Raw genomic sequence first — 24,153 nt, 5'->3', positions numbered from 1 at the left:
CACACACACACACACATTTATGTATGTCGAATCGATTTCTTTTTGACATGTCAATTACGGATCAACGTTAACTATTTCCATTTTTAACAAACGTGACTGTGTAGGAAAGTTATCGTGTATATCGAAATTGACCTTACGATATCAAAAGCACGGTTATCGATCGTGACTGCTGGCGTTGACCCGCGATTTACTCTACACATGTCAGCCGTTGCGGTGTCTGCGTTTAACCGCGATGTTCAATTTGCCCTCCAGCCGAACCGCTTCCGGTTTTCGGCAAGCCGTCGCTACTTCCCAATAGTTATCATAGTTGTGCTATTAAAAGTGTCTGATAAGGTCACAGAAAGCTGCTGAAAAGCTGCAGAAAAACTTTCGCGTAATTCTCGAAAGCAATAAGAAAGTATAATTTTATATATAATTTATAAATTATTATACATTAAAAATGATGATAATCATACTCAATACTCATTTCATATACTTCAATACTATTTCCGTTTAAAAAATATAAAGGCATATCACAAAGTTTATGTTGCTTTTATATTTTACTATCTACGTTACAAAAATCTATGAAATTTTTAAATAAATTAATAAAAAATCTACGAATTTATAAATATTTTGAGTCAGAAACTTGTAAATTCTTAAATCGTAATATAAGTTATATTCCTATTAATTTTTAACAATAATCAATTTCCATATGTTTTATTCGTTCCAAAAAAATACTTTCCAAACGAAGCTTCTAAAGTAATCCGCAGAATTCACAAAAACAAACTTTTTCAAAAAACAAGAATTATTTACAAAGTTTCAGCTTACATTACGTTGCATTCTCCATATCACTTGCTCTATTAATTCTTGTTGCATCAGAGTGTTTAAAATTTTCCTGCGGAAATTTAATGGACCGACAAATGATGGTACTGTGTTACTAAGTGATTGTCATTTCTCATTTAAGATTTCCGGTAGTAGTACGATCATTTGTCGGCCAATGTATTCATTCAGGAAGCGCGTGAGGTGATGATGGAACGTGGTACGTGGCAGTGGGTGGTGTGACGTGTGATGATGTGTGAGCAAGCAGCGCCTGGCTGTCGTCCAGCTTTTCCAACGTGATTTACATGGCAGAACTGCGCCCGACGTCTCTTTTTCTTTCGACGCAGCGCGGCAGAATGAAAACATCCCATTTCAGCCCAATTCCGATTTTTCATAAATTTAATGCGCTCCAGATAGTTTCCGCCAACACCAATAGGATCTTTAGAAAAAAAGTGAATGTCGACACGTTCACTGTCATATATTTACCAAATCTAATATACATATTATAAACTTAAAAAAATGTTCAAAAATAATTTTAAAAAATTTACGGTCTATTACGAAATTATTAAAAGAAACGGTGCATAACAATATTTTTAGACACGTATTTTATAAATATGAAATATATAAAATATGGATGATATAATATACAGAAAGTAAACCACATACATAATTATTTTAAAAATTATACCAAGTCAAATTACATAAAAAAGTCAAATTAAATAGAAACATTTAGACTTTAGAAACATACAGACATTTTTACATTTATTTTTAAAGCTTTGTGGATTTATATATATTTTTAAATTTAAAAAGTGTAAAATGTAATTTTTTTTTCATATTTTAGTATTGTACTGATAACAGATAAGATCAGAATTAAATAGTAATTAATACTTTCTCATGCTTTCGAAACTTTTCTCTTTAATCAATATTTGCATCGGTTCAATATAATCCTCATTCTGAATTAATTGAATATGAAGCTGTTACTGCATATGCAAATTGTAGAACGGATGTATTTTATGCACTTTCATCCTTCAAAACCCACAATGATCAGAATGCTTGTACTTCATTTCCATCCACTTTATGTTTTGTAGAATTGACGCAAAGTTTCCAACGTTAAAATATTCAGTGCAAATATCAATGTTATGAATTTTTGACAAAAAAATAAAAATTATACCGTGATATAAACTCATTTCTACGACAATTTATTAAAATTATAAATACCGACTGTATGTAAGTATATTTATATATATAATATATACAAAATTTGTTCGCGTCTATTCATTATTTTTACATTGCATCAAACATGTGTGTGTATTTTAAATTAAGATTATATTATCCTGCATGTTACCTTTACATGTTTGGTTTTCGCTTCCTAATTATTTCACATTACTCGGCATTTTCTACGTTGCTGCAATAGGTACTCTACAGCAAAGATTAAAAAATACAAAATAAATTTCTATTTCGTGTAAAATAGAAATTCATTCTTTAGTTACGTTAGAACTATAAATTATAATCTTAATTTAGTGTGTAAGCTATGCGAAGAAGTAATTACATAAATCGTCAAAAGGATAAATTCAAGTCATTTTACATTTCTGCTTTGCATTCGTTTGACAACAGAGAATCTCTTTATCGCAAGACTAAAGTGCTGATTTGTCCAGTGGGCACAAAGAACGGTATTAGTGAAAGGAGTACAGTCCAACGTTCAAGATTTTGTTTGATAAAGGCCAAGCCCCATAAAAGCCTCCAATGTCTCTAAAGAAATGAGTTCGTATTGATCTAAGACTTTCTGTTCTTTTCATGAACCTGCTACGATTCCGAAAAATCTCATCATTTGCCATTTCGCAGGTAAATCGTTCTCACGATCATAAAAATAAAAAGTTAAAAATAGTCGAGACCTTTTCCATCATTCAAAACTCCCTTTAAAACTTTTCATAATCTTCTAATTTGCAAATCAACAAATTTAATGTACGACTTATATTACTCTTTTCATAAAATTAAGTACTAAATATTTGCATACCAAATTTGTTAGTGAGAACAAAAGTTCCGGAATTTTTGTATGTATTATTCATTTAGTAGAAATTAAGAATGCAGATTTTTTTTTCACACATATATTACATTTCCAATGCAAAAATGTCAACTGCATTTTGCAAAAAATTGAATACCGACTGTATATTAAAATTTAAAATATAAATATATATTTAAAAAACTTTATTAATTTGTTAATTTTGTTTTACTTAATTTTATATAACGTAAAATACCTTTGTTAATATATTTACATATATGTGATGGAATGTATAATAATAATAATATGTGGCTAACAATGTTATCAATCAAGCGAGATTAATACTCACCAGTTGGGCTAGGTGTAAGTTCCTTCATCGCTATCTTGACATGAAGATCATATCGCTGGAAAAGCCCCAGCCTTGGACCCCTCGTACTTCTCTGCAGCGTGTTAATAGCGGTAGTGACTGCTCTGGTGTATTCTCTCACGCCGAAGGATTTGTACGGTACCATCATGCCCACCTGTTACACAAATATGATGGAGGAAATATGAAATTTTAGTAAGGCGCCTGTTAGACTGTCTTACAGACATACATCATGCGTTTTCGAACGGTGCAGAAACGAATAACGTCAGGTGATAAATCATTCTCATTCCATCAAACGGTGAGAAAGATCGTCAACAGGTTGTACAAAACGATATTTCGCCAAGTTTCGACCGAGACATGGCAGTTGACGCGGTCACTATGTTACAAATAGTCCGAGTTTAGCAATGAATGTTATTGTACAATATATATTCACTCGTGACATGTACGATTGCGTTGGAAAATACGTCTATTATATACGTATCATATAATTTTACTTTATCATCATTATTGTTGCATTATGTTGGATATTTTGTAATTCTTTATTGAATTTTACTTAATTTATGTTAATTTAGTATTTGTCCAAATTGGACTGTATTATTTTGTTATGTGTGTGTGTTATTTACTTGTTTATGGCATAAATATTGACTGATCTCATAATCTCAATGATAAATTATTTTTTATTCATACTCTTCGCGTCAAAAAATTTGTATAATATATTATGTCCGTTTGTTACATAAATATAAAGGAGAAAAAATATAATTTTGATCCATTTTTCAAACTAATTAAATTAGATTATTTTCTATGCTAATTCGCGTGCACTTTTTCTCATCTAAAGGAGAAACCGGGGCACTATGGGTCACGGGATACCATGAGTCATCGATTGTTTAACATAATCTAGAATGTTTAAATTAATACTATTAATACAATATGACTGTTACTTCGTTGCCCATACTTTTTATCTAGGTGGCAGTGATTAAATTTCATTGTATCAAAAAGCATCGAGCATTAATGGTTTTTGTAGTGCAAACGTAACTTTTAACTGCACAAAAATGTAATATTATTTTTGTAGTAGAAGATACATGTACTCGAAACTTGCCAATTTTGGCATAGAATTATCTTATCTTTACTGCACCTATCGTCCTGAAATGATTTTACATTCAGATCCTATATTTTAATGTAACCGTCGTATTTGTTTCCGTGACTTGCACGTTCTCTCAATATCATATATGTCATGCTGACTCTTAAAATTGAGAAAATCGAATTTCTCTATCGGTTGTATCTTTCTAGAACTCAAAACTCTTTAGCTAAAAAAAAGTTTTGCTTGGAAGGAAGGAACAGCCAATTGAAGGTAATCGAAAACCGCGAGAGAGAGACTGAATTCCAGGATTCTGGAATTAATTCAACCTTCTCAGTTGTAGGAGAAACTGAGTAGCGATCATCAAGTAATGAGTGCCAGAGACATAATATAATTATTTCATACGCGGAACTAATTAGGGCACTTAATTGGAGAATATTCAAAATACGGTCACACCCCTATCCCGGACCTAACCCCGACCTAACCGTTGAGGTCGGACGGACCCTACTGCCCCTCCTCCCCCACCTAGAGTCGGATTCTACCCCATATATCTCCATAAAGAATCAGTCAGATTGAAATATCAATTACCGATTTCAAAAGTAGAGATTTCAAGCTCTCAATGCTTTTTTGATTTTTTGTCTGCGATAATTTTTAGTGTATATAGATTACGTATTTATATCTAAAAATTAGAAAAAGTAAGTACATTGTGACTTTTAATAGAGCTCTCGTATAGTTTCATTATATTATCAAACTATTTAATTGGGCAATCAATATTTCTTTTTGATGTTAATATGTAAATATTTAGTTTAATAACGCTTCTTAAATATTAACAACATCATTAAAATTTTTACTTGTCGCCAATGCACCGTATCACGATCGACAATACATTAAACACTCAAAGCGATCAGAAAAGTGCAGCAAGGGGGCATCTTGTTCATTTTATTATCACAAGAATGGACTAGCGCGCACCTGTTGCATAAATCGATCGATGCGAATGAATACCTACGTGTAGGCTTAGACTGGACAGCGGCTTACGTTTCGGTCTATCAATAATGCTTTTTAGCAAAAGACCGGTTTTAGCAAAGGACCTTTCAAGTAGTCCTTTAAGGAAATCATTTCATCATATTTCTGCAACGATCAGGACTTTGGTTTTTGGCATAATATTTTTTCCATAATTTTAAGATGTATAATACAATCGTGGAAGATTTTGATTTAATAAAACAAAATTTTTAATCTGCAAGCGCGCGCAAAGAAAAATAAAATACTAGATTTTCCATTATTAATATTATACAGTTTTATTTAAAAATAAAATAATTTTATTTAACTAAAATATTAAGAAATATTAATATTGTGTTTCCTAGACGTACAAAATACATAAATATTGCTTTTATTAATAATTTATACACATCTGCGATAAATGTAAATATTCTAAAAAGATTTATAATTTTTAATTCTTTATTTCATTTTTTTATTTTTCAAGCACATTTAGAGATGTAAAAATATTTTCTATAGAAATATTTTCATTCATAATATTATCGCCTATCATGACACTAAATCGAAAAAAATTATATTTTAATAAGTATTCTCTCAAATATCGTTCGAATAACGGATTTAACTCGGAGAAGTGACGTAATTCATCGATTATTGGTAACGAATCGCACCACTAACCGTATATTTACCGACTTAATTGCACTCTATTCCGAAGTACAGACGATACTTATGCTACAATCAATGTATTAAATAGAGATGAGAATCCATAAATTAACTCATTGTGAATCGACATAGATTTGAAAAATTGAGAAAAAATTCATGAATCCATGAAAATAAGTGGTTTCCTAAAAATTTCAACTCGATTAAGTTCGAATAATACTGAGGTAACTATCCCCGAATAATGTGAGTTATTATTAACTTGATGAATTCATTAACATTCATTAAAGGTGATTATCTCCACGTCGAATATTCCCAAAACGTTAAAAACTTTTCGTCAACTGCATTTAAATGAAGCTGACAGCTAGAAGAGTATAATTTGTGCAAAAAATATGACTTAATTAAATACCCAAATCGTAAAATATTTTATCTAAAGAATACATAATTGATGATCCATTGGATCGAATGGGAGAAAAAGCAAAAAGAATTGTATGATAAATTGATTACCGTAAAAATTACAAAAATGCACAAAGAAAGGTTTATGCAAGTTATAACAAATATATTGCATAATTTGTATATCTCTTTTTGTAATATTCAAAATTAAATACATTTTCTTTTAATAGTTGACGGATAATTTTAATTACATACATATATTATCTTTTAATTAAAGTAAAAAAGTGTAGAATTTATTAAGTACTAAATAACATATTTATTTTTCAATATAATGTTTTTTTAATAAATTTTTCTTAACATGCAAAACAAATTTTCGCATTTTGTCAATAAAACATTCGTACGGCTTTTTCAGTCTATCCTCAAAAATACACTTTTTAAATTGAAACATAATAAATTTACATTATAAACTAACTTTAAATTTCTTATATCAAGGATACAAAATGTTCTTCTTTGGAAGAAACATTTCGACTTTAATAAAGGATGGATTCAAGACTCTTTTTTTACCAAATCCATTTCAGAAAAAAGTCATTACCTTGAGATCGGTGATGTTATAATTATTTCCCACAGAAGACTGCGGTGTGAAACGCGTAGGGGTAGTCGTAGTAGTTGTGGTAGTCGGAAATGATCGCTGTCTCGTTGAGTTCGATAGTCTACTTCCTTCACCGATACGAACTGCTGAATTGCCTCTACCCACGTTTATGCTCTTGGAAATCGATCCCCTGTTTCCGACTTTGATGCCTCCTTCTCTAATAGTGTTACCCGGTGGACTACCTAGCACCAACAACGGTGCCATCACCAACGAAAGGATCCACGTAGTCCTCATGGCGCGGAATTTGTTGCTCGAAGCGACGACCGTTTTTGTCACGAGATGGTAATTTGTCGACGATTGATTCGATCGTGTACCGCTTCTTTGTGCTATCTTGACACTGCGCTTCCATTCAAAATACCGATGAATTCTTTAGCGTCGCGACGGCGCGACGCAATTGCATACGCGCGCATTTCTGCTGTTGTAACGTCGTCTCATCGCGATTTAATTCGCCTGAAATACAAATTAAAAATTTATTAATATCAAATAAATAATAATTCAAGTATAGAAATCACAAAAAATTTAAAAAAAGTTCTGTTAATCTTAGATAATTACAGCTTTTATTCAAAATTAAAATTTCTCAATATATATATTACATTCAATATTTTGTTTTTAACCACATATTCTACTGTAAGCATATTTTCTACTGTAAGATATACTATCTTGAATTTTTAATAAAATCATCCCTTCGAGAGAAGCGAAACGTGTAAATAATTAATGTACGGTACAGCAATAAATACAAGACATGTTGAAATAATCCTTCATATTTCTCACTAAAGCTTTAGCTAAGAAGGTCTTTAATTTAGTTGCCCTAATTTGCCGTTGGAGCAAATACAGGCTCATCCTAAGGTTAATTCCCTTTAATTCCTCGATTCGCTCTACCTCTTTTGTACTATTATCTAAATCGGGAATTACAGTTTGGTATGTCTATAGAATACGTCTTCGACCAGTGAGCTATATGATAAGGTTTTGTTTCAGAGAGAATTGCATATGGATCAATCAAAGAACAGACGGCTGTATATAATGATCAATTTCCCGTAGGATTAGTCGGACAGTTTGATCGGTCATCGCTACCTGTCATCGTACACGATGTGAAATGCTCTGACAGATCGAGTCTATCACAAATCGAGTCTGCACGTTGATACCGTAAATCTGTAAAGTCTAATCGGATAAATTCCAATTTCATGAACTTGCAGCTTTGACATACATATATCATTTTCATGAATTAAAAATAATATGACTTAAATTTTTTAAGTTAAAGGAATATATATAATCGCAACATTACTCTCTCTATTTATTTAAAATATTTTATAATACTGAATGAGGTGCAAATGCAAATTTAAACATTACGTCATATTTTGTAAGAGAAATACAATAAAAAAATAATGATAAAACTTGTTAATAAGTTGGCTGATTAAAATTTACATAAATGTGGCAAATAGAATAAAAGAGTAACATACAAATTAATGTAAACAGTAATACAATTGACACAATACTTGATTAATTTTAGATAAAAAAACAGAACTTGTTTGAATCATCATAAGATATACGTCCTAAAATATACTTCTTAAGTTATCAAGAATTTTTCAATAAAAATTATCATTGCAAAAAAAAATTTCCAAAATTTCTAAAATTGACAGAAAAAAAGATGTACATGTTTGTTTCGAATATTATATATATAAATATGTCTATTTAAATGTTTTATTTTCTTTTAATATGTAACAAAAAAAAATATTTTGTATGAAAAATACTGAAATTATTAGGTGTAGTAAAAAGTCATCGCGTTTTTTTAAAAGACATCTATCAGTAAAAACTGCAATTACTTTCTTACCAATAATATAAATATATCTTGATAGAGTAAAGTTTCAGCTTTAAAAATCTCTTTTTTAAATTATACGATACGACAATTTTTAATGGAGTTATGAGCAATTAAAGTCAAAATAATTCTTTTATTTAATCCGCGATAACTCAGTAATCAAAAGTCGTAGGAATATTAAAAAAAAACGATTTTGTAGGGAAAGTATCAAGCTTTCACGATAGGTAATCGAAAATTTTCTCAAATTCGTTTTGGACACGTTACAAATCCACAAAGTGAGAAGAAAATTTTTCGTCTTTTTCAGCTCGTAGTTTTTGGTATGTAAAAATTATCAAACTCATATAAACTTAAAAAATGTGATAAGCTTTTAAAAGTAGAGATTTCAAGCTTTAAAACCCTTTTTTTTAATTTGAATTTCATTCATTATTGACGAAGATATTGTATATACAACTTTGAGCTAAAAAATACGCGATGACTTTTTACTACACCTAATATATTAAATATAAATCGATTTCATTCGAAACTTGACACCTGAATGTTGTATTCAGAGCACATAAAAGAGATACATATTTTCTTATGGAAATATGATACAGATTGATATCCAGGAATAGAACAGCAAGCATGCTTCATGTTCAAATATAATCCTTATATCGTACTTTAAAAAATTTCAAATAGAACGTTCAACTTTCAAGAGTCTTTCTTCGGTTTCAGAATTTTCCAATCTGATTTTTCGGACTTCACTAGAATACTTCAGTCTTCTAAAGAACGAGCTTTCAAGTTCTGTAACGAACGAAACTTTTGGTCTTACATAAGTTCAGCGACTAGTCGGCAATATCTAAAAGAAAAAAATTTTTGATTCGGCAATATTTAAAAGAAAAAAAACTTTCGATTTTAAAGAAAATATAGTCAACGAAAATATGAAATATATAAAATTAGATTCAATCAATTTATTACATAAAATAATTTTAACCGTATATAGAATATATATTTGTATTGCCAATTATAAATAATTACGTTTTACGTAAATTATGTGTTTAAATATTTTCTATTAAATTAAGTTTTAGTCAACTGTGTAACTTTAAAATATTATGTTATTATATTCAAAGAATTCAAAAAATTTTCTTGATTTTTAACTTATACTTAATAAACGTTGCAACTTTGATGTTAACATTATAAATTTTCATAAATTTTTATGGATTCGGTTGTCTTAAACAAAACTTAAGTTTCTATAAAATTGAATGTTTATTTCAATTGTTCAAATATGTCAATCGTGTTAAATAGAAGTTTACCAACTTTTGTAAGATTTTCTATTCTAAAGTAGGTTCCTATTTTGTGGCATGAAAGCTTTTCACGACTTTCCTTTCGTACCATAAAACATATATATTAGTCCTTTCACGTTACGATCGACAATTTTTCTAAGTTTCATCGAACTTCAATCATTCAACTTCCAATAACAAATGTGAACAAGATTGTATTATTGATGCGTATATCTAGAGCATATATATAAAATTAAGTAAGATAATTTTACTGTATAATTTTTATATTTTTCATTGTAGACCTACTATAAAAAAATTGTAAAAATATATATAATATGAAATATTATGATTTAAGTGATCTTTCATTAACCGACACATAAACTTTGTCCCATAGAAAATATGTGATGTGTTGTCGATAACGAAAATGATATATTGCCGATATTTCCTGCTTTATTTCTCGATTGTCAGACCTGCATTCAAAATGACGTTTGTTTCAACTTCGACATGCTGGCAGCTGTTTCATTATTGCAATGTTTCTACTACGCAGACTCTCGTCGGTTCCGACTGCAATTTATATTTTGAACACGTATGAAATGCTATACATATGACATGACGATAGGTATTTTTAAACGTTTAGTTATCTTTCTCGGGACTGCTATTAATCACTGACATGGTAATAGAGTGATTTGCATGGAAATCGTAATAATAGAAGCATTATACCTATTAACGTCACATGCGAATTCGATTTGTAATTTACGAGTAATGTGCTTGACTTTACATGCAAACAATTTTAAACCCAAGCCAGCATTATACATTCAAATGTAAAATGTAAAACGCAGACGACTGATACAAATTCAATCACGACGCATTGCGTTGTATTTCCTACTTGCATAACAATAATTTTTATGCCGGTATAATGTGAATGTAACATACATTAAGATGTAGTCAATGTGATTTCTCTTAATAAGCGTATAATTTAAATAATAAAATCTCTATAAAATTTTGCTTCAAATAAAATTTAATAGTTATTTAAATCTATTATATTATTTAACTGTAGATTATATAGCAATTTTATTATATAAAATATGTATTTTATTTAATATATTTATGAATTTATTTCTTATTTGGATAGAATTCTTAATTGGATAGAAAGTTTACTTTAATGTAACAATCTATATATTAGATATACATCAGATTAATTCTCTAGAACTGTAAAACAGTTAAATAGCTAAAGATAAAGAGATTTAGTGCTTATCTTATATAAGTAATTGGTTAACAATTTGAGAGTTGAATGAAAGTAGACAACATAGTGACAGTTCCACGGTATCTCATAACATAAATTCTTCCTTAACTTTTTAGATACTTTCATCTTGTCAGGTTTGTCTGAGTTTATTGTGAAAGTTTATCTCATTCTCTTCTTTTCCTTTCGAGCTTCTTCGGAAGGCGATTTTTGAGTCAAATATTTGTTTTAGACCGTGATGCAAGAACGTCTAATGATCCTTCGCAAGATTGAGCTTTTTTGTGTTAAAATACATACTATACAGAAATACATTACCTATTTCTGTTATAGATCTACAGTCAAAGATAAAATCGTCATTTGTCGAATTTAAAATCGTTATTTGTCAAATTTAAAAAAAGAGTTCCTGAGAGTTAAATCTCAAAAATTTTATGCAAGTTGTTTTGCACATTTATAATAAAATATCATTATTAAAATATACTTTATTTATTAATTCTGAACTATTTAAATATCATATTTTACATATTCTTGAAGAAATTATTGTTATGTGATGCAAGGAAGAATGATATTTTTACTTTTATAACATTATGTAATCGAATCCTTCACAATATAAATATTTACGAAGTGTTCACCATCTTAGCAGGCAGTCAACGAGTCGACAGGCGATTAGAGTGGTCCATAGGGTATATTGGCACAAACATACAGCTACGAGACGGTTGAGTTTTTACTGCCACGTATTGCTTTGACCCACGTTTATCACCCTTACGTATCAGGTTTCGCGATATTGAACCACGTCCCATATGGATGGCCTTTGGTAAACCGACCACTGGTCGTCGCGGATTCCTGTGGCCTGGCTCTATCTCTGAACCCTTGTATCTTCTATTAAGACGCCAAACTAACCAACATGTAAGGGGACTACCCGCCGCTATCCATTGATCTATTTGTGATAATTACACATCCAATTAACAAGCACCTTTGTAACATCAAACGTCGGATATTAAATCGGCTACTAACAATAATTAATAATTCTAATACAGAAATAACGTAAGTACCGAACAATTATTTAAAAAAAATAGAATTTAGTACACTTAAATAATATAAAAAGATTCATAAATCAATCCTAATATTTGCAAAAATTGATAAATTTAAACTTTGATTATTCGATAAACTTCTTTAATATTTTTTGCTTAAAAATTCAATTTCTCTGTATATTTAAAAAAAGGAATAAATAAATAAACAATTATTGGGATAATTTTTGTAAAAAGAAAGCTGCATTTCTAATAATTTCTGAAACAATGCTATGTAAAACTTTTAAAGTCTAAATCTCTCGCGCAGAAAGAGATTTTGCATAAGTATATAGTCTCTTTACAAGCGCATTAAGTTTTGAAATGCATGAAAAATATGGAAATTGCATTACAAACAGTGATACAGTAAATTGTGGACATGGCCGAGTTTAATGAATAATTTAATAAAATATATCCAGTCATAGTTCCAGGAATTTTCTTCTTGTATCAAATTTATGAAATTTTGTTTAAATATTGCCTTATGATTTAGTTCATCATATCATTGAATATTTTATCAATGATATCATATGTATTTTTCACATATTCATTTCTTCATGATACTTTCATTTTCTTCATAAGAAATTATCCATCATCTCTATTCTTCTCAACTACTACTTTTGAAACAAATTAGCTAACATAATATAGTGAAGCAATGTGTGTGTGTGTGTGTGTGTATCAAGAAGCTACTTTGATTGAAAATCCAAACGCGGCTCTGATTACAAACTTCTGACGTGATTAAGTAGCGGTATGTAGGTTAATTAACACTGTTCATGTAAACGTCGATTAATGGCAATGCTAGAATATCACGTTAATAAATAAATGTTGTAATAAATAAATACTGTAAGTTCAGCAATGTATTAATTTGATATATTATCTATAGATATTAGAAATATCTAAAAATATCCATGTTTCCCTTTTTGTTCAAATCTTTTTTCTCTCTTTATTTAAATAAAATTGACTATTATTCCATAAAGTAAATATTCTTTAAGTACTAATATTTAACAAAAAAATTTACGATTAAATATCATTTATTTATATAATAATTATTAAATTAACTAATCACTATTAAGCTGTCAATATCAAGCTGTCATCAGTCATTCGAATCACAGAAATTTGTGTTGTTAAATTTTACGTCAATGTCAATATTCAATATCAGTGCATTATCGGAATATACGACATGCATTTGTCGTATCGAATAACCGGTGTCTCAGATAAATGACAATCCAATAATCGAAAATTCGATTAAACAATAGCGTAATCGCCGTAATCAATATCCTAATCAAAAAATTTTTAATTTTCTATTGATTTTTAATAATAAAAAATATAAGTAAATACCAACTATATATTCAATGCCTGCCATACAAGTATAATTATTAAAATAAATTTTGCATTTTATTTATGTCTTTATCAATTTAATCTTGTTATTTTTTAAAGTCGAATTTAATTTTTTTTTTTCACATATTTGTATTATATTTCTATCTGAATTATTTATGTTAAAATAATTATCACAGATTGTGAGCTTAATTAGACTCAATCTTTCTTTATATATATAATTAATTTAATAATTATATATTTAGTTTTAAATATAACAATATGATTTTGAAAAAAATGAATTAATACTTAAATAAGTACGCATAATCTTCATACAGAAAGCATCCGTAGAAGCCTCAAGAATATTTTAATAATGTCTTGCTAATTTTTTTTCAAATGTAGAATTAGATATTGTATTTGTATTAAATAGAAAGAAAATTTTATTAGAAATAGAAATTTTTAATGATTAGTATAGTTGATGTATTAATGTCTTGCAACATCAAGTAAATTTCAACAATTTGTAAGAACGAAGATTTAATTAAAAAAGCAAGTAAATTATGGAAACTCGATTGCCGAAGATTAAATATCTCCCGGAACATATAATTCGTACTGTCGTATTTGTTATACTTGATAGCTTACCGGTCATCAGTGATTTCAATTTCTTTTCTATTGAACCGCAATTCAATATTCAATCAAGAATTCATTCAATGTATGTATCTCTAGCGAAATAACCCGGAACGTTGAGACCGCCGGATGGAGGCTCTTGATCGGAACTACCGGTTCTCGTATCCAAGCGAATCAAATATCGAGTTCTATCTTTTTCCGGACTTGTTTACAACTTTTCCTAATAATTATCAAGAAAGTGGAACTCTATGCGATATTTCTTTGATTATTGACTTTTCGATCTAAAAAAATTTAAATGTTACATGAAATCTTTAAGAAGACGCGACGAATTACTGTGATAAAGTTCTGCAAGGATTAATCTCGAGAAAATCCATAGACGATGGCTGAAGGAATTGATCGAGATGTGAGATCTTAAGTTCCTTGATTTTTCCGAGAAAATTGAGTTTAAAGTAATATGTGGGTAAAAATAAGTATTTAAAGGCAAAAAGAATAAGGTAAAAGCGAATATGCGTAAAGCAATATAGCATATTGCTGTATGCTGACATTGCTTTTGAAACAAACATGAGGAAGTGTGCGGAATAGAAAGCTGTCGGCAAAATCAAGAAGCAACACTGTTCTAAGACTAATAGTTTATGCACAGGACGACACAAACGCGCTAGCGTTTGCTACGCAAAGCTCTTTGAGGTCGGATCAATAAAATCTGTAAGAGGATTTTCGGTAAGGTACGCAACAGCAAAGGGAACTTGAGATGCTGCATACAACATCGGCAAAGGGAATACCGAAAAATGAACGAGAAACCGAAAGATAAGTTACAACCTAATTTGAATGATAATACGAAAAAATGAGAAGCTGTTTTCAGGTTATTTTAGGATATTATATAAGGAAAAGCATACGAAGAGACAAATTATAAGACGTCGTATTTTCTACATGTTATTATTTTTCTTTTCTTTTTACTTTTCGAGAATTTCGTATACTTCAACGAATAAAGTTACAATACTGTGATGTTTCTCGGAGAAAGTTCTAATGTATTAAAGAGAACTATGACGTTCGTAATTTTCCTCGAAATTGCAGTAGCTCGTACCGCGTAGAAAATGTATTTCAGTGCAATCCTTAATTTGACTGAAAATTCTGTGATGAATCGTTGGTACCGTCTACGCCGTCTATTACAGTAAAATTAATGCTTTCTTGCAGAATTATTATCGATTAAGAATACGTATGGGAGCCAATTTATTAAAAGATCGATTAAAACTTTAGTTTCGAGTGATAAACTTAAGTTCGTTATGCACTTTCTACAACATCCATGATTGCTAATAATGCATTCATCGAATGGAATTAATTTTCCTTTGAGACTAGTTCGCTCAATTAGAAACGGAATGATGCCTATGAGACGTCTCAAGCGCTTACTAGATGAGCATCATATAGCCAGCAAGCTGATATTAACTATGATGTTAAGTGGTTAACCGAACAGTTTTGTTAGTATAGGAACACATGACGCAACTGCATACGATTTGCATTTGTCGGCAGTCCATTTACATATAATGTATTATGTATAATGTACCACAGCAACGAGCATGTAAGTACACATAATGTTGCGAGGTACACGATAATAATCCCCATTTAAAGCATATGCTTTATTTCTCCTAAGAGCTTTCGCAGGATAGATATTGACAGTTTATAACAAACATCATCAATGTCTTTGTATGCATTTAATTATGTAGCGTATTGAAATTCTTATATGTCTATATAAGTCTTAATCTTTTTTCTTGATGGTCCACTCTATTTTTATTGTTGTAAATATTTCGCATATTATTACATCATAATTTATGTAGTAGTATAATAAAATTGCTCGCAATAATCTTCGTATGTTATCTGCATTATTTCCTATTTCTTTCTTTATGTTGTTTATTTTTATAACATTTATTATTTCATAACATTATTGATATAGCGCGATGAGATCTTCATAAAATTAATATGATGTATTAATTATTAGACATATTAATATCTCATTGCTATTATTATTGTAATTTAAGTTTAATCGCACAGATAATTCCGGAAAATGTGAATTTAGTAGTACAGAATTATGGAGCAACATGTAATAGATATAAATATAGATATATATATATATAAAATAAATGTATAGATATAAATTTAAATATGTAATTTATTATTATATATTGTTTTTTGTTATTATAAACGTCAGGCTACATATATTTAAGGCTATTTATATTTAATTATAGTAAAATAATTTGCGTATTACGTATTTATAACTAAATAGAATGAATAAATATAAATATATTAACACTATATTTATACAATATATATATAAAATATATAGCGTATATATAATATGCTGTATCATACCACTTTGTTCATTCTATTTTAATTATTTTAATTTACATTTATATACCAAAATTAAATGGTAAACTAAATTATTACCTAACATTACAGCAAGTTACAAGCTTTCAGACCATGATTTTCTCTTTCAGAGACTACGTTAATATAAGTTAAAGGTTTGAAAGAGCAGTAAATTTACAAAAGGTTAGACGTGCAAAAAAAGTGCAGAAAGAACCTGAAGAAAAGCAATTCTTTTAGATACCATGACCCTTGTTACGGATACATTTAGTTTTTTCTCCTGTATTCTCTTTATGTCTGATCCATCTATTATGTCTTTTCCTAAAGGAACACGAATAAACGTCAGTCATCCAACTAAAAAAATTAAAACACACTTGAATATCTATTTCTTTTACCACGACATCCAAAATGACCAATAATTACATCCGGGGAACTGTTATTTATGACCTAAGTACCGATGAATAAATTGTCATACGTCGTTGAACTCGAAAAGTCATAAAATTTAACTTACCGTCCAAAGATTATAAAAAGCAGATATTTAAAAAGAGATTATATTTTTCATGCTCTATATAATGTCTTTATGTGCAAAACGTCTCTCTCTCTCTCTCTCTCTCTCTCCCCTCCTTTCTTTTCTTCTCATTATGCTAATAAATAAATTATAACAAATTATTAGAATTAAGATGATTTTATACAAGATACTTTACATTTGATACTTTTTCAGCATTTTCTGTGAATGTATTATAAAATGCACACAATTTTTAATTATTCTCTAATTACCCGTTTAACAATAATATACAGGTTACTTCATTACATGTGTCATAATAAACTTCATACAAATGCGATAAATAATCTCGAAAATTTGGTATTCAAAACTTACAACAAATAATAAACCATTAATACTGACAGCATATTGGAGAAAATTCACAGTCTTGTCATTTGCCGCTGTACAAATTTCCAACGTGCAAACTTCGAGCCTTGTTTTCAAAGTCTTCGTTAGAAGTTAAGAAATTCTCATTACGAAGGCAGTGCTCATTCGTTTTATTGCTCCATTACGAGACAACAAAGGTCGTTCTGAATTGTCTGTCTCAAAAGAAAAGTGCAATTTTCACACTATACAGCGTGATACCAAAAAATTTTTCGATCCTCTTTTCTCTCAAATAAAACGACATATATATCGTGACAAACCTTTGAAAATTGAAATAACAAAGGGATCGCCATGGCAATTCAATCATGTGCAATATAACTCATTAATAGTAGTAAATAACTCATTAATAGTAAAAGTAATGTTTAAAGATTATTATCTGAGAGTATTATCACAGTTACACCTCGAATAAGATATCTTCTCGATTAAAAAAGGCAATCAAGAAGAACGAATTAAAAGCATACAATCAGTAGGATCTGAAGAAGATTTAAAACAAAGCTGCTTCAAGACGATTTTATTTAATAGTGTGAACGTCGTGCTTTCTAAATGTCATAGAATTTTAACTATTTCTTATTATAATAAATGCATGACAAAATATAAAAAGTAACGATAAACCTAACTGTAAAATTTGTTACCGTTAAAAATAAATGTAACTACGTTACTGTTATAGTTACAAAAATGAAAGATAATACCGTTTGCATTACAAAAAGAAGTAAATTTTAATGGCAATGGCAAAAGTAACACGTTACTTTCTTTCTTTAAGTATATAATTAATATGTAACTAATATGTAGTATAACTATATAATATTAAATTAATTAATCATAGGCAATTATACTTTCTCAGCATTAAATTCTCATTCTTCGTCAAACGTATGTCCTAAGCAAAATAAAACGTTAAGTATAGTTAGTTCAATTTATCGTTACAATATCAATGGGATTAATCTCATTCATTCCAATCCAATACACAAAATGCGATAAACTCACGATAACTTATCTATCTTAGTTCGATCAACCAGCAAATTTTGTTTTCACCCTTCGATTCCAAATAAACAACAACACGAAAGATCTAGCTGCTAACGTTTTCGTATCTGAGAAATAACACTCCTCTTACTATTGTTTCTCATAAATTAGCTACCCTTAAATTCTCTTTTTCCTTGCCTTTGCCTTGCCATCTCACGCTTTTACGCCACCCTTCGCTATCCCGACGGACGCGAGTAATTCGATGGAGCGAGAGGGTGACCCGCTATTGGCTGCAGCTCCATACAAAGTTAGACCCGACGAGACGATAAATTCAATAAGACAAAAGCGAGCTCCAGGGACACCGGTACACACCAAAGGTACCCTATGCCGTCGTATCATCAGACATCAGGGAACTGCGTGCGCTCTTATACCTCTCTCGCAAGTAGCTTCCGAGAATGCCGAATAAAGAAGATAAATCAGGTAATCCCCGGGCGCGTACGCGGTAAAAGTGGCAAACCGTGTTTTCTGTAATCATTACATCCGACGCGACGTCGCGTCACCTCAAGAATAAATCTGTTGTCATGATGCAATTCTACAAATGAGAGGACTACCAAACAATAGGTGCTATTAGACGGATAAATGTTTCAAAGTCTAACATCCGGTACAATCAATATTTCTTAAGTAAAGATAAAAATAAGTCAACGAATAAATCGGTAATGAAAAAATCAATATACAATTGTCATATAAGATTTACAAAACATGTTATAGTTTAAATTTTTATAAAATAATGTAATAAATATTATAATGTTTCCTTGTATTGCGTAAAAAAATTAAATTTGTATGTTAATACAAAAATTAAATTTGCATGTATTAAATTTCGGTATATAATAACACAATTTAGAGAGAATATTTTAAAAAATTTATATAGAAATAAATATACTTTGTAAAATAGTTAAAATTTTTTAAAATATATCAATACAAAGTTTACACGTTTTTTAGACAAAAATCTTTAATTAAGAAAAATTGAACAAATATTTATTGAAATAATGTTAAACATGTTAAATAAAATCTAAAACCTTCTTCATTTTTCATTTTAAGAAGACAAATATCAATCTTAAAGAAAGACGAAAACTTTTGAAAAAAAAAACGAATGCCGTTGGGAATGACAGTGCTTTACGGCAACGTAAAGAGGGTATATTGGATTATACGAGAAACTAGAGCAAAGTAGAAAATAAGATATCCCTTTATATGGGCCCGTTATTGTTAGGTCACATGGCAGATAAATCTAAACTCCACTTTTCGAAACGCGAAATCCGTCTACGGATTCTTGCACGCGTTCTCACATATGTCAAAAACGCGCTTTCACATTCTTCATGTGCAAATAAAGAATACCATGCATTCACATGAATATTCTTTGATTTACTCTTTCTTGGTAATTTTTCTCATTCCTAATATAAGCTCTAATTTGAGCTTTTACGATAAGGACATATCAACTCTAACATTCAACAAATTTTTATATATTGTAAAACTTAAATCACTTTTACTGTCATTTTATGATAAACATTTAATAAGAATTTAATTAAATTTAACGATGGGATTAAGTTTTATTTATTGTTAAAAAAAGAGAAATGTTCTTTTGTACCAATGTTTCTATTTTAGAACAATATTACTATTTATATTTTGAAAAATGTTTTTAGTATTATATAAATTTTATATTTGGATTTGATAAACAATCAAGGAAAATATAATTTCTGTGCAGCATTTTTACAAATATACAGATTACAATACAAAATAAATTGCGTGATATAAAATATATCGCGCGACTATTTATGAAAGACTCGCGGATTCGTGAAAATGTGTAAATTCCGGTTTACAGTGAACGTAAACGGCACATTTCGACCTACGATGGAGCGTCGACATTGTGCGGCATGTGCACGACTGTGGTATTGTTTTCATTGGCAGGATCGTAATTCCATTCCATTATCTCGTCCTCGCCAGTCGCACATACTTGGTTTTCTGAATTAGAATTCAGCTGAGCTGCTGTACAGGTTAAAATATATTGTGTTGATTGTCTTGGAATGGAAAACATTTTGCAATTTATTGTCGTCGTCTTATATAAGAATAACGTCTTTTTTAATTCCTCCATTTCTTTTTCTCCTTTTTTTTCTTTTTTTCATAAATTAAATGTAAAGGAAGCGAAGGGATTATGAAATACTTACTATTTTGTTTTGTTTTGTGTGTGTGTGTCAAAATAACTCAGTAAACATTCACGTAACATAATTATTTTTGGTACAAGTTTGTTAGCCATAGAGTAAATTATGCTATACCAATTATGCTATAAATAGAAGTTCTTCGGATATACAAAATCAACGTAATATTTACAAAACAAAGAGAAAAAAAAGGTTGCAGTTATGGAATAGGAGAGGACATATGGAATATCTCTAAATAATATAACGTTACACGTCGGATACATATATACACATTTCATTATTAAATTTAGTTTAATTATATTATTATTTATTTGAAAGTCATATTCAAAACCTTTAAACCTGGACTGAAGTTACAAAATTAATATCAACATATACTGTTAAATTCATAATGTCAAATTATACTCAATTTGAATTATTTTTAATCGTTTCTAAAGATTGTCATTGTTTCTACTTACTATGTCATTAATTTAGTTAAAACAATGGAATTCAATAATTTAACTAAAAAGATATATTAAATTTAAATAAAATTTAAATTATTATTGACTAAGTGCCTAAGTCGAAATATGGAAATTTTTTAATTTGGAACACAGAAATGGATTAATTTACATTTTGACACACATGGAAGTTAAAAATAACAAAATGTTGTTTAACTGAAGGGGTTAAGTTACTTTTGCTCCTTTGACTCTAATTGTGTACTTCTCAAAACTTACATAAAAATTATGCACCTGTAAACTCTATCTGCTACCTGCAAAACTAAAATACATCTTTTACGACAACGTAGTAAACACTAATATCCAATGACCATGTTATAACATTTAAACAGACTGTGAAGAAATAATTTCGAGTCGCCCTCTGTACGCTAAAATCGCAAATTGTACATATTGATATATCGTGAGATATTTTACAATCTCCCATTTATTATATAATTGCTTCCTTTCCTCTAATGGTGCATATCTCTTTAATTCTTTTTTAATAATCTACGATAAGAAAATAGTATTTGTTTTTACGCATTCTAAAAAAATTTATGTTTAAAAAAAATTAAATAAGAAAATTTTTTGAAAGTCTTAAGAGAGTTTAGCTTCAATCACTTTCATAATAAATTTCTTCCATAATAAATTTTATCTGATTGTATGCAATATATACGTAAGGCAGAAAACACTCGACAAAGACAGAACAAATTTAGCGATTATATTATCGTAACCTTGAATAATATTTGCAATTTATTATAATACTTAAGTGTTATAATACTAAAAAATTATAATTAAAGAACTTTATTCTTTTAGAACAATAAATATCGTCACCTATCTGTTTGTCAATCTATCCGGAGTCCAATGTCGTTCACGGTTCACGTCTATCCCTTCCGCCACTCCGATCATCCTCCTCGCCAGGCTTTACTCGAGATAATCGAATTCCATGCATAGCTCCAACCAATCGCACAGAGATTTGCGCGATTCACACGACTATGTGACATTTTGTCACAGAAGAAAGAAAGAGGAAAGAACAAAAAAGGTGATAAGACATGATCCGAATCGGTATGGAGAACATCCAAGCTCGAGTTCGCAAGACGGGTATCCTTTAACACAGGTGGTTCTCGTAGAAGCATTTCCAATTCGACGCATATGCATTTATCTTTGCAAACATATACGTCAAAGAATTCTCGGTTGCAAAGCACATATCCTGATTTCTGCAGGTTCATCTTACAATCGATTCATACTTTTCTACGAATAATTTAGTATCGGAGTACACACATACACACATATCACACTCACACACACGCCCACGCACACGCGCACGCGCGCGCGCGCACACACACACACACACGCACGCACACTGTATACAGAGTACCTCACAACCACCGTACAATACTTTCACAAAAAAACATTCTAGAGTAATCTAGATGAGGTAAAGTAGAATAAAAATCCTAATAGAAAAATATTGAGATTGCAATAATTTTTTGAATTATAAGCTAACTTTAACTGCTTACAAGTCAAAAACTATTTTATTTTCCTAGTTCTTATTATTATTTCTGGATTCTTTGAAATATTCTAAGACAAAAATCCTAATACAAAAATGTCGAGGCTATAATAGTTTTTAAATTGCAAACTATCAATTATAATTCAAAAACTATTGTAGCTTTGACATTTTCGCATATGTATTAGAATTTTTCACGTTAGAATATGCTATAAAAGTATTGTACGATGGCTGAATTATATATTCTTTAGGGATAAAAAAGAAATTTCGAGAAGATCCTTCTAATGACAAAAGATTCTAATCAACATCATCTTATCTGAGATTTTTATGTAATTGACTAAAAGAGATCTAGCGGACAGGAAATTATATCCCCTCTTGCGTGAAAACAAAATTTTGTGGAAAAATAGTGGATGAATTTCTTTGCTTTATAATATCTTGTACGTATTATTTAAAATTAGATTTGTTCACTTTCTATAATTTTATAAATATTTTCTATAGACAACATTAAAATAATAAATATAATTATTTTTCGTTTTGTTTTATTTTTTATTATTAATAGATCTCATTAAATTTACGAACCATAAAAAACTGACTAATAATTCTTCATAAGTTTTTATTCAGGGATCTGCAAAAGAAACGTTGAAAGCTGTAACTCTTATGACTTCTACCCAATCCTAAAGCAATTCGTTCCTCCTTCTTTCTCTATTCGATACTTGAAAGTCAGAACACACCCGCCCTGTCGATATTGCTGGGAGAAAAAAGGACAGTAACCTCCGGCTACATCGATATGACTTCGACGCTTCTTTACTTAACTTCCATAAAAGAATACCCTCGCGCGTAGATCTCATTCTGCTTTCTGATCTTCTTCCGGTTGAAAAATCATAAAAGGTCGACCGATCGAACGATCTCTTTTTAAACCTTGTTTCGCACGTTATTCACCCTTTTATCGCCGGTTACTTCTCCTTTAACACTATGTTCTCTCGTCCAGTTTATCGTTCGCGGTTGTTCGATTTATCTTTATTATACTTCCTTTCTTTATTTCTTTCTTCTTCCTTGTTTACAAAACTGACTATTTTACTTTTTAAGCGGTCCTTCCCTCTATCTATATCTGAACTAAGCAAGAGAATGCAATCAAACACTTATGATCTAAGTAACCTAATTTAATGAGTGCAAACGGTAACGCTGATAGTTATTTATGTTTATTTGTTCTGTTTGGATCCAATTTTAGACGTTTTATCACACAAATCAGTTGATTAATTTTATATTTAATTGACTGATTAATAAATCAATAGAATCAACACAAGCGATAATGACAGCGTGTGAACAGTGTATTAACAAAATATAGTATTTATACTGTTTAATGTTGTGCTATAGATTTCCTTAGTCTTGAATACTTAATGCACATATATTTAGATTTAATATAATAATTATTGAAATTTATTGTACCTATATAACAAAATATACTTTATATATTATGCAAAAAGACTACACACACACACACACACACA

The 24,153-nt window shown here is 29.6% G+C and overlaps 1 protein-coding gene across 1 annotated transcript in view; it reads right to left on the bottom strand.

The window, feature by feature from the left end:
- Positions 1–24,153, bottom strand: part of LOC108756633 (glutamate receptor ionotropic, NMDA 2B) — a 171,733-nt gene that overhangs the window by 81,631 nt on the left and 65,949 nt on the right. Inside the window, exons 2-3 of the mRNA XM_018500601.1 lie at positions 6,869–7,375; positions 3,147–3,318 (exon numbers count right to left, since the gene is read on the bottom strand). Coding sequence (XP_018356103.1) covers positions 3,147–3,318; positions 6,869–7,159 — 463 coding nt within the window. The 5' untranslated portion in view covers positions 7,160–7,375. The remainder of the gene's footprint in view (positions 1–3,146; positions 3,319–6,868; positions 7,376–24,153) is intronic.

This window comes from Trachymyrmex septentrionalis, unplaced genomic scaffold, assembly GCF_001594115.1.
Source record: "Trachymyrmex septentrionalis isolate Tsep2-gDNA-1 unplaced genomic scaffold, Tsep1.0 scaffold129, whole genome shotgun sequence".
In the NCBI taxonomy this organism is placed as follows: Eukaryota; Metazoa; Arthropoda; class Insecta; order Hymenoptera; family Formicidae; genus Trachymyrmex; species Trachymyrmex septentrionalis.
The sequence above is the reverse complement of the archived record's forward strand: the minus strand, read 5'-3'. Positions and strand labels throughout refer to the sequence as shown.